Below are 12,820 nucleotides of genomic sequence, written 5' to 3'. Positions count from 1 at the left end.
TCAATCCTGTTCGAGTTGTATGTTGTTCTTTGCTTGTTGGAGTAACCCAGGCATCTTTGGCTTTGCCCGTATAAGAGTTGACGTCCCATATGTTCATCCTTTCGATACTCCTAGCTTGCTTTTAATTTGCTTTGAGCAAAGTGTATGTTGTTCTTTGCTTGTTGGAGTAACCTAGGCATCTTAGGCTTTGCCCCTATAAGAGTTGCCGTCTACATGTATAGCCTTTGATTTAAAAATAGTGTGCCTCAACTGCTGTTTCTTTACTCTGATTGATCCCATTTTCTAGTCATCACTTTGAAAAGATGTCTCAAATGGAACATGGTGATCATCTCTTGCCAACTACAAATTTGTATGACCAGGTATTGTTGATCTTTTTTATTGTAGGAATTTTTATATGCCTTGGAATTTCTGTATAAGAGCATTTTGGGTCTTTGGAATAAAACAGGAAAATCTCTATAGATTTCTTTGCTGTACCACTGGTTTAATAGGAATTTCAACACCCAGAAAAACATTCTTTCTTGTACTTTCTACAAACAACTATGTTATCTAGTTTGCACTTCCGTTTCTTGCCTTTTCTATTCCTGCCTTAATTCTTTCTCGTGATAGTCCTTAGCAAAATGACATCTTGAATATAGCATTGGTCAAACTTCTAAACCTCAGACGATCAACTTCCAAATCAATTGTTTAAACTTTTCCTGAAAAATAATTTCATAATATAACAAATTTTAGGTTTTATTAATATATTATACTAGAAATTGGTGGTCCAAGTTACATTTCAAGAACCATCTAGGTGTCCAAAATGTTATTCTTTTAAAGAAGGTACGGAGTATGATCTGCACAGACTGATTCCATTACCGGCCATTGGGTTGACTGATAGTTGTACTTTTAAAATTAAATAAATATCCCTTTGGTGATTAACCGGAATTACAAGTACAAAATTATTACAACTGGTTCACGATACATGAATTTCTAATTCACAATGATCATAAGCATGTAATTATTAAACAATAACACACTACTGGGTTTTTTTATGAAGCTAATTAATCCAAAGGAGAAGAGTAGATGGGGGCCATTACACCAACAAGTAGTTCTCGGAAGGATGGCAGCCATTAATGGAAAAAAAGGCTCCTGAAGCAGCCACATCCCTGGTTGCATCTCAATATATACAGGCCATGGCTGTAATGCATCGAAACATTCTTCAGGGGAAAACTCGGCAGGGGAAGACCTGCTTCACATATCCTCCATTCATGGCCATGAGGGATTATGCAGGGATGTTCTGCTGCAGGAGGAGCCTCCCCTCGTCGGTGTAAACTAGACCTGGCTTCTTTGCCTCCTTTTTCACTCATTTTTTTTATATAATGACGATGCAAGGTGGGAGGATTAGTTTGGAGTGGCATTTTCAACTGGTTTATACATGGCGCTGGCTCCGCATCTCCAGTGACTAGGCTGTTCGGTGAATGGCCTGTTTTGCAGCTTACACTTTGGTTAAGTAAAAGTTCCATCTCCGGTCATCTTGACATAAGGTGAGTGTGACCTACCTTGATCAATTGGGTTAACCACCACCTTTCCCGAAGCAGCTAGCCTAGAATTAAGTACTGTTTTTTAGGGAGCCCAGAATTAACAACTAATATATCAAAGAATCGTCCCTGAAGGATTAGTTGGTAGGTTTGTGGGCTTCAGTTTAATTAGTGGATACCTTGGCAGTACAAGGATGCAACCTTACCGTTTCCCACATAGGAAGCAACCTATCCCTTTATGTTATTTGAATAGAATCCATACGATACGTTTCTTCAATCTGGTTCAATGCTGCAATGTAGCTTTTGCTTTCAGCCAATTGTATATAAATTACATATATTCTTTCCTTCGCACCCTGGCTTGCTGCATCGTGGCGCCCTATATACAAGAGGCAATCCTGCAAGGAACTCTTGTTGATCCACGCTACGCGCATGCCTTGGTTGACACACGTTGTTCCACCACAGTTAATTGTCTCTTTGCACAATTATTTGGTCCCATTTTGGAGCGATTGCCACTTCAAAGAAGAAGGATCCATCTCTTGCCATCAGCGAATTTCAACGGCTGATCTACCAGGTATTGTAAAATTTGTTTGTTCAGCAATATCTAATTAGGGTCCCACTGGTTTATTGGATTTTTTTAGTAGAATTCCAATTCTTAACACATTTAGCAGGGGCAATTGATAGTATATGATAAAATTTTCAGGCGAATCAGTTACCGTGTCAACATTGACACATGGTGCTTTCTCACGCAATACAAAAACAAATGTTTAAATCCATACATGAAGCGGTTTGAATTTATATTTGCAATTACTAGCACTCACAAGCCTAGCACAATTTGTCTATTCTTTCCTTCACAGGCATTCAAAATGGAAAAAAACCCCGGCCATATGGCTGCCACATAAGCATTGCCTTGACCGCTCACAAATTATCAATTTTTTAGATGGATTTCTTTGCTAATTGGCCATTTATTTTTTCACAAACCATGCTAACGGTGCATGGAGGAAAAAATGGCCTTGCTGACCACTAGATCACCAACTTGTTTGTGTCCTACGATTCAGCCGACTCTATTTATTATTCACTCCAATTGCAAAAAGTAGGCGCACAATTTCAGGCTGATTGATTAAGGATGGAATCATGAGGTAATTTTCTTCCATAACCACCCTTATGGGTTCTCCCAATGCATCGTCTCTTAGCACGTTATCATAGGAGATACTATCTCCATCCGGATTTATTAGTCCCCATCGTATTTTGGGTCAAAGTTTGACAAGTAAAATATTTATGCATGTCACCAAAAATTATATTGTTGAATTCATATTTAAATGTAGTTTCCAATGGTATAAAATTTACTATGTATAACTTATATTTTAGTTAAAGTCATGGTAAAAATATGACCCAAAATCTGAAATTGACTAGTAAACCCGGACGGATGTATTATAAAAAATTAAGAGACAACTAACCCAATGCATTAGTTCTTAAGGGTTGTACCTAAATTTAATGATTTGAGGCTCATGCATACATGTGATTCATTCATCAATCTTTTTGCCTATGGCCACGTGCAAGGGTTGTATGTTAGTTAATCTACAACCTCCATCTCTCTCTCTCTTCATTAAGTACTATGCGACATCAACAAAATACCTATGAAATCGCGCTAATTAACCTGCATTGGGAGAGCCTGGTCATAGTGGGAGTAACTTAGCAAGTGACATAGCGCATTCCATGACAAATTTGCTTATGTGGCATGTAGTCAATGTAGTGAGAGGTGTTTAGAGTAACATAATATGTTACTGTAACATAACGCAACCCAAAGCAAAATGGGTCTACAATCTAACAAATGCAATCATCTATGATACTACTCCTATGTTAGTTTGCACTAGGAAGATAGTAACATAGACTAGTGTCATATGCATGACACTAGTCTCAGTTACTCCCCACTATGACTAGCCTAATAATCGCATGCTATAACTGACCAATTCCTGAAACATAGCTAGGTGGGCCTCCTCGTTTCCCACGTTACCCGGTAGCAAAAGTATTGTCCTTCATCTTCAATCATGGTAGTATAATGAACACTAGAAATAATAAAAATAACATCAAGATTGGTAGACCACCTAGCGACGACTGCAAGCACTGAAGTGAGCCGTAGGCGCGTCGCCATCACCACCCCTCCCTCGTGGGAGCCGGGCAAAACTTATTGTAGTAAACGGTCAGGAAGTCATTGTGTTCTGGCCCTATTGGACCAACGCACCAGAACAACAACCGTCGCCGATGAAGAGACATGTAGATAGGAAGGATCCAACCTGAAGACAAATGAACAAAGACAAACGAAGATCGGATCCGAGTAGATGCACAACAAATAACCACCGTCTGAATCCTACGAGATCGGCCGGAGACACACCTCGACATGCCTCCAACGATGTTAGATGCACTACTGGGGGGGGGGGGTAGATGGGGAGAACCTTATTCCATCTTCAGGGAGCCGCCACCTTCTCATCTTCATGAGCATGATACAAACCCTAACAAAACTCAAAAAAGCATCTAAAAACGAAGCCCTCCCACTGGCAAAGTCCGAGATCCACCGCACCTCCATGGCCCTAAGGCCACAGAAGACGAAGCGGACTGATGGCGGCGCCGGAGAGATTTGCCAGCTAACTGATCGGGAAGAGAGATACGACGGTAATTTATGCTGTTGGCAAAAAATTTGGATGATGCACCTTCTTTGGAGGAAAAATAGAAAATGGTGTACACCTATTATTTGGAGTCGAAGGGAGTAGAATGATACTTTCGACATACAATATTATTTTCCACTGATCTTATATGTACTATGTAACCATTAGATACATAAAATACTTTGCATTCCAGTGGCCAGCATGCTTTGTTCCTTTTCTTAGGGCACGGCCTCCCTCAGTCCCTAAATGTAAGATCACTTCTTACACTAGTGTAAAAAATAGACTTACATTTTGGGATGGATGGAGTAATATTCTAATAAATATGGTCGGCTTATTCTTAATACACAAACAAGTTGATGGTCCAGTGGTAAGCAAGGTGCTTGCTACCAGTATTTTATGTATCTAATGGTTACATAGTACATATAAGACGACCATACGGGATACCCATTGCCATGTTTATAGGGACGACCAAATTGGGATACCCATTGCCATGTTTCTCTTTTTTGCAACGTTTGTTCATGGTCACTAGCAAACCATGAAGAGGAAAGAAGATGAACAAAATGTGGCGATCAGACACACAAGACAGGTTTCCTAAGGCCTTCTTTAATGGAGACTAGGTATGTGCCCGTGCGTTACCACGGGGACCAAATATTTTTAACACAATAAGACGACCATACGGGATAAGTCTTGATGCAAAACAAACAGAGAAAATAAAATTATGTTTTCATTCTATAAAGCGTAATATTTTCTGTCATTTCTTAAACAGGCAAAATAGGTATGTGCACGATTGATCTGCTTTATTGGGTTACCATAGGCAAGAGATTGGCTGATATTTATTTGTCTACGGACCGGGAATTTATTTCTATTTATTGAGTTGCCAAAGATGTCTGACCCGTATCAGGCTTTACCATAAAAACAACTTAATTATGAATGTGAATTTATTGCTATGAACCGTAGATTGATCTGGTGTATTGGGGTGGAAGGTTGGACGAAGCGTGGTGTGGAGAAAACAGAGTGAAAGATAGAACCTTATATTCTTTTTAAGTAGTTTATTATTATTATATATCGAAGAGAGTAGAGAAGATAGAGATTAGAAGCATTTTTAATGAGATCATTCGTTGGCATCACATCCGGCTAGACTATTACAGCCAACAGATGCTGATAGAGATAACAATATTTATTTGACATAACAAAATAATAAATGAAGCTCCGTCAAGTAGCATAAAACCACTTGCTTTTGATCAATGATTGCATCAGCTACCTTTCCTAGTTCATGTGTTAATAAGAATGTCTAACTACTAATCTTTTTCTTTTTGCTGCAGTAAACACAAAACATAGATGGCAGCTAGTACAACAACAACAACAACAACTAGTTCATCAGGAGGAATGGACAAACGGCTCATGAAAGCAGCCACATCTGGTACGTCCACCTCAATGTATGCCATGGCTGCACTAGATCGAAGCATTCTTCTTGGAACAACTCCGCAGGGAAACACCTGCCTTCACATTTTCTGCATTTATGGCCATGAGGGATTCTGCAAGGACGTGCTTGAACTGGAAGAGTCTCTCATCAAGGCTGTAAACTTGGACGGGGAGACACCACTTATTACCGCAGTGAGAAATGGTCATGTCTCTGTGGCTTCTTTTTTACTCGCTCAGCACTGCTCTGTGCTAGGATTGAGACAGGCAATCCGGCAACAAGATGTGTATGGATTCAATGCACTGCACCACGCCATTCGCAACGGCCACAAGGATCATGCACTGGAGTTGATAGCAGCAGAGCCTGCGCTGTCGCAAGCTGTGGGCAAGCACAATGAGTCACCGATGTACTTTGCGGTCATGAGGAATTTTACACAGGTTTTCGAGAAACTAATGCAAAATCCTTTGTCTGCTTCTTCGGGAGGACAACACGGTCGCAATTGTCTACATGCTGCAGTTAAGAATGGGGATCAAGGTGCGATATATAATATCTGGACTGCAAATTATAGTGTGTTACAATATAATTTCACTCTACTAACCTGTCATTCGTTTTTTCAGAATTCGTCAAAATAATTATGAAGGAACGTCCTGAATTGGCCAGAGAAGCTGACACATCAAAAAGTACTCCAATAGCAAATGCTGTACAATACGATATGGTTGACATTTTACAAGTAATGCTGGAACATGATTCAACTCTAGGGTATTTAATAGGCAACAACGGTTTACCTCTCCTTAATATTGCGGCATATCGAGGTCTGGTTGCTGCTGCTCAAAAGCTTCTTGAGCACTGCCCCGATGCTCCTTATCTTGAACCAAATGGTTCGACATTGCTGCATAAAGCTGTATTCTTTGATCAACCAGAGTTCGTTGAGTTTGTCCTGAGGACGCCAATACTTCGCAAGCTTGTTAACATGCAAGACAAAAATGGAAGAACCGCTCTGCATTTGGCAGTCGCAAGATGCAACCCTAGAGCGGTTGCTGCTTTATTGTCTCATGTGGATATAGATGCAACATTGCTTGACAACAAGGGTGATATAGCAGCCTGGGAACTGTACAGCGTCATGAAGAATGCCAAGACTATAAACTGGGTACGTATGTATGTTACAAATAATAGTACCAATCATGCATTTCAACCGCTCTACAATTCAAAATATTAATTTAATTCTGTTGTAACTCCTCTCTACCGTGCGAGCAAACTAGGCAAGCAATGGAAAACACTTTTTAGTCAATGTGACACAGCTGCCGGCTACTATTGGCTCACACAAACAAACAAACAAACAACGGAAAAAAAACACTTCTCATTACAAAGTACTCTTAAATTTATTGGTATGCCTATATTTCAAGTGTAATTAAATATCGGCTATACAGTCAATTTTTCTGCCATATTGTTTTTTATATGTATCCCACATATAGGAAAGTTGCTATGAAGTTTCCTCTCCCTAAATCCTACAGAGAGGTGGTTTCGGAGCACGCTGCACCATAATTTCTCCTCCGCTGGTAGATCCCCCCAGACGATGCGTCTGCCCATGTGGGAGTCTACGGACACCCTGATTTACCTAAGAGCATGGTTAATAGTATGGCCAAGAGCCGGCTATATGGAACTGCCATGTCACTTGCAGCCAACCAAATAGCTCATTCATACAATAGTTAGTCATACTAGTAGTATCTTACGCCATTAATATGTGGTCCACCTCTTTGTCTCACAATGGTTGTTGGAACCCATGCTAGAGCTGGCGGTAAGCTTGTAGCCCGCTTCTCTTCTCTCTCATTTTCTATCTCTTTCAACAAGGCAAAAATCTGATATAACAGCTCTTATAGCTCGCCTACGTCACTCTACTGTACTTCTCAAATGAATATTAGATAGTTATCCCCGTTTGGGGCTATGAGGTTTGTGTCCGCCACTTAGGCCCTTCAAGCAGTCGTGCGGCGTCGCACAATAAGTCGCCTCTAGCAGTGCGGCCTTCATGGTCCCGGCGACGCTTGCCCGGCGAATAATTTTTCCCTGAACCTTCCCATCTCATTGTGCTCTATGCAGCAGCATTGATGGATTACGGGCAAAGATTTCTGATCTCTGTTCTGGACGAGTAGGTTAAGTTTGCAGGATAAAGGCAAGAAAACATCATGGGAGTCTCTCGCGACTGCGCCGTGCAGGCACGCGCACCACCGCGGCCACCTTGATCTCCCAGCTCCGTCCACGCCTCAGTCCGGCGAGGCCAGATCCAAACTCAGCTTCGAGCCCTCATTCCTCTACTGCTACAGGCTGCATGCTCTCCGACCACAAGTGCAAGCGCGGCGCCGCTGCAAAGCTCTTCCACCTCATCCTCCCCTGCTCCGATCTCCTCGGTGCAGGGGATGAGCTCTCCCGCTCCTATCGTCGCGCCCACCAGCCAGGCCGCGCCCTGAGCCTTCCACTCGCACGCACCGGCTGCGGACACTCCAGCCCCGTCAGCCACCACACCTCTGACCTCCTTGCCGGCCGGCATGCTGCCACCACCTCCTCCCGAGCTACCCACAGGCTTCGCGCCGCGCGTCTTCCCTCCGCCATCGCCGTCCTCTGCTCTGACGATGCTGCCCCGCGCTGCCCAGGTGGCTGGCGTGTCCATTGGGGTGTCGGAGATGCCCCGTGCAAGCTCGCATCCACGATGCTCCCCATGCCCGTGCCGGCCACATCCCCGACTTCCACCGTCGACATGCTGGTAGCGGCTGCTTTGGCCTCCTGCAAGGCCAACCCGGCTGTTGTTGGCCATCTGGTTTGTGCCTGCCGTCTGCCAAAGACCGCGAAGAAGGCTGCTCCAGTGTCTACCAATGCAGGCTGGTCCCTTGCATCCGGTTCAAGGGGAGCTGGATCCTGCTGCCATGGCTCCGGCGCACTCTGCTCCCGATGAGCTGTTTGTTGAGTAAATAGGCAATTTCTCGATTAAATTAATCCACGAGTAAATCACTAGCATGGCATTGACACATATGATCGCATACTGATATTCAGTGAAAGTAGCACATACTACGCTAATTGCAGAAAGATCTACGTATAATGCTAGCATGGCTAAAACAGTAGGAGCGGGATAAACGAGTTATACCCTCCAGTAGGCCATGCAGAGGCCGCGGCTTTGGTGGCAGCAGCGGCGTCCTCGGCGGCCTTCTTGTCAGCTTCAGCTTTCTCGGCGGCGGTGGACATGGTGATGATGAAGGCGACGCGGACGTAGAGGAAGTAGACGATCGGAAGTGAGCAGTCGCGTAATCGCTGCCCAAAAACCTATTCGCCCCTCACCCCGTACAGGAACCAGAAGGGCGTGGTTTCGGAGACCTGCTCTCCCGTCGACCGTGTACGCGGCGGACGGGATGGAGTCACCGGCGGCAGCAGCAGTAAGCTCGGCTCGGCTCAATCCCGCAATCCGCGTCGTGACGAGGCGTGGCGTGGCGAGGCGGGCGGCGGAGGAGGAGTGCGCGAGGGCCTCTTCTCTTCTCAAGCTCCAATAGCATGTAGAAGAGAAACCCTTATAAGGAGGTCCAACTCCTCTTCCACTTCCGGGGTGGGACTAAACTTCCCACTACACCTAGTGCCATATAACCCACATGGGCCCTTAGAGATTTTTCAGAAATTGCTACATGGCCTAGACCCCATCTCAAATTTCAGCAATCCCCCACCAGATCTCGAGGGCCCATTGTGTCCTCTGTTCCAATTACTGTTTCGATATACCAGTGTTTCAGTGAAGACCTGTTAAGGTTGAGCTTCACCTAGAGCAAGCAGCTACACCCCTTCACAACTGAACAATGGACTATGCCTTGAATTGTCAGTTTGGCGTAAAGAAGTTTCACCACATGTCTCACTAGTACTGGGCTGCCGAAGGCTGACCCCTCGGGTGGAGCATATAAGTCACACTCCTGGCCTATTCATGAGCTTACTAGAGATCACCCCAATCTCATAGACTGTGACCAGCAGTCGGACTCATATAGGTGTGTTCCTCCAAAGATCACTCTGTAGGATAGCATCTTGCTTATATAAGCTTCGGAACACATTAAGACAGTAGTCATCCTACCATACAGTATCGAGAGTATTGCATCTCCAACGGAGTGGGTTAGTATAGTTACTCTCCTCAGTTCACCACTGGCTTGTTTTCCCAGGTCCTAATTCACGGGATCTCCGATCACATAGGTTGGGTTACTACCATGGCAACTCATGTGGGTCTCATACCCATCTCCCTCGATGCATTATCTATCACAACACGTGATATCCCTTTCGTAAAGGGATCTGCCAGATTCTTAGCCGTATGGACATAGTCCAACGCTATCACTCCGGAGTTTCTTAATTTTCTGACAGCTTTTAATCTCATTCTTATGTGTTTGGTGGACTTTATGTTGTCCTTTGAACTCTTCACCTTGGTGATGACAGTCTGATTGTCACAGTTCATAAGGATAGCCGGAACCGGTTTATCAACCAATGGCAAGTCCATCAAAAGATCTCGAAGCCATCTCGCTTCAACACCAGATGTGTCTAATGCCGTTAATTCTGCTTCCATTGTCGATCTCGTTAAGATCGTTTGCTTGCAAGACTTCCAGGAAACAGCGCCACCTCCAAGAGTAAACATATACCCAGTTGTGGCCTTCATCTCATCAGCATCAGAGATCCAATTTGCATCACTATACCCTTCAAGTACCGACGGGTCTCCGGTATAGTGAAGTCCATAGTTCATAGTACCTTTCAGATAGCGCATGACTCGTTCAACAGCATGCCAATGTACATCACCCGGTTTGGAAACAAACCGGCTCAGTTTGCTCACAGCAAACGCGATGTCGGGTCTCGTTGCGCTCGCTAGGTACATCAGTGAACCAATGATTTGAGAGTATCTCAACTGATCTATAGCCGTGCCTTTGGACTTTCGAATCAATACGCTAGGATCATATGGTGTTTGAGATGGTGTGCAATCCGAATATCCAAAACGACTCAACACCTTCTCAACATAGTGGGATTGCAGAAGTGTAATCCCACCCTCATTATCTCTCAGTAGCTTGATGTTCAAGATAACATCAGCCACACCAAGGTCTTTCATCTCAAAGTTCTGAGACAAAAACGACTTGACCTCCTCAATGACTTTGAGGTTGGTTCCGAATATCAGTATGTCATCAACATACAAGCACAGTATAACTCCTTCGCCCCCACCATGGCGATAGTATACACATTTGTCAGCCTCATTAACAACGAAACCAACAGATGTCAGAGTTGTATTAAACTTATCATGCCATTGCTTAGGTGCTTGCTTCAGGCCATATAAAGATTTCAGCAACCTACACACCTTTCTTTCCTGACCATCTATCACAAAGCCATCTGGCTGTTGCATGTAGATTTCCTCTTTTAGCTCTCCATTCAGAAAATCCGTCTTAACATCCATCTGGTGGACGAGAAGACCATGCGAGGCTGCCAACGAGAGTAATACTCGAATGGTGGTCAGTCTAGCTACAGGTGAATAAGTGTCGAAGTAATCTTCCTCTTCTTTCTGGTCATAGCCCTTGGCCACAAGCCTAGCCTTGTACTTTTCAATCGTACCATCGGGCCTAAGCTTCTTCTTGAACACCCACTTACATCCTAATGGTTTGCAACCATAGGGACGTTCAGTGATCTCCCATGTCCCGTTAGCCATGATGGAATCCATCTCATTACGGACCGCATCCTTCCAGTAGTCAGCTTCTGAAGAGGCATACGCTTCTGAAATAGAAGTGGGAGTATCATCCACGAGGTACACGAAGAAATCATCACCAAAGGTCTTTGCAGTCCTTTGTCTCTTGCCCCTACCAAGGGTTTCCTCGTCATCCTCCTCAGGATTTTCATCATGTGTTTGTTCATAATATTCCATAGGGATGGCAGGTTCAGGAGTCTCCTCAGATTCCTGTCTAGGAGTGCTTTGCATATCTCTCATAGGAAAAGTATCCTCGAAGAATGTAGCATCCTTAGACTCCATAATTGTACCGACCTTCTGGTCAGGTACCTCAGATTTCACTACTAGAAATCTATAGCCAACGCTGTTCTTAGCGTAGCCCAAATTAACGCAGTCCACAGTCTTGGGTCCAAGCTTACGCTTTTTGGGGATCGGCACATTGACTTTCGCCAGACAGCCCCAAGTGCGCAAGTACGAGAGTGTTGTCCTCCTCTTTGCCCATTTCTCATAGGGAGTGATCTCATTATCCTTTGTCGGAACTTTATTCAGGACATGACATGCCGTCAATATAGCCTCCCCCCACCATGCCTTGGATAAACCCGATGTATCTAACATGGCGTTAACCAAATCAGTTAGAGTACGGTTTTTCCGCTCGGCAACCCCGTTTGACTGGGGTGAATAGGGAGGCGTCCTCTCATGAATAATGCCGTGTTCCGCACAGAAGGAATCAAACTCACTCGAGAAGTACTCTCCACCACGATCTGACCGGACTCGTTTAATTTTCTTTTCAAGTTGATTCTCAACTTCTGCCTTATAGATTTTAAAGTAGTGTAGAGCCTCATCTTTAGTATTTAACAGGTACACATAGCAATATCTAGAGGAATCATCTATCAATGTCATGAAGTATTTCTTTCCACCTTTAGTCAACACACCATTCATCTCACAAAGATCAGAATGTATGAGTTCTAATGGTGCCAAGTGTCTCTCCTCCGCGGCCTTGTGAGGCTTGCGAGGTTGCTTAGCTTGCACACATGAAAGGCACTTAGAGCCTTTGGCTAAAGTAAAACTCGGGATTAAATCCAACTTGGCTAGCCGCGTCATAACACCGAAACTAATGTGACAAAGACGTGAATGCCAAACTTCAGATTCATTAACATTCGAATGAACATGGTTCACGACTTTATTACAAAAATCTGCGAGGGAAAGGCGGAACATCCCTCCGCTCTCATAACCTTTTCCAACAAAGAGTCCATATTTCGTAACAACTAATTTATTAGACTCGAAAACCAACTTAAACCCTTCTCTACATAGAAGGGAGCCACTAACGAGGTTCTTCTTGATGGCGGGGACATACTGCACGTTCTTCAGCTGCACGATCCTTCCCGAAGTAAACTTCAGATCGACCGTGCCAACACCATGAACAGAAGCACTCACGCCATTCCCCATCAATACGGACCCGTGGCCTGTGACCTGGTAAGAAGTGAACAATGACATGTCAGCACACACATGTACACCT

At 44.1% G+C, this 12,820-nt stretch overlaps 1 protein-coding gene across 1 annotated transcript; it reads left to right on the top strand.

The window, feature by feature from the left end:
* The first annotated feature begins 1,812 nt into the window (after positions 1 to 1,812).
* On the top strand, positions 1,813 to 8,038 carry LOC123497472 (uncharacterized). The gene is made up of 3 exons (XM_045234001.2): positions 1,813 to 2,088; positions 5,500 to 6,131; positions 6,215 to 8,038. The coding sequence occupies exons 2-3, from the start codon at positions 5,516 to 5,518 to the stop codon at positions 6,811 to 6,813; spliced, it is 1,215 nt and encodes a 404-aa protein (XP_045089936.1). The 5' UTR covers positions 1,813 to 2,088; positions 5,500 to 5,515; the 3' UTR covers positions 6,814 to 8,038.
* The last annotated feature ends 4,782 nt before the right edge of the window (positions 8,039 to 12,820 follow it).

The sequence above is a fragment of the Aegilops tauschii genome, chromosome 3, assembly GCF_002575655.3.
Source record: "Aegilops tauschii subsp. strangulata cultivar AL8/78 chromosome 3, Aet v6.0, whole genome shotgun sequence".
Taxonomy (NCBI): domain Eukaryota; kingdom Viridiplantae; phylum Streptophyta; class Magnoliopsida; order Poales; family Poaceae; genus Aegilops; species Aegilops tauschii.
Note: the sequence above shows the minus strand (reverse complement) of the source record. Positions and strands in the feature narration are given on the sequence as shown.

Bases quoted from the DNA above. Each gene is read 5' to 3' on its own strand.
- LOC123497472 (XM_045234001.2), top strand. From the start codon at position 5,516: ATGGCAGCTAGTACAACAACAACAACAACAACTAGTTCATCAGGAGGA. The intron at 6,132-6,214 runs GTGCGATATATA...TCGTTTTTTCAG, and splicing joins AGTTAAGAATGGGGATCAAG to AATTCGTCAAAATAATTATG.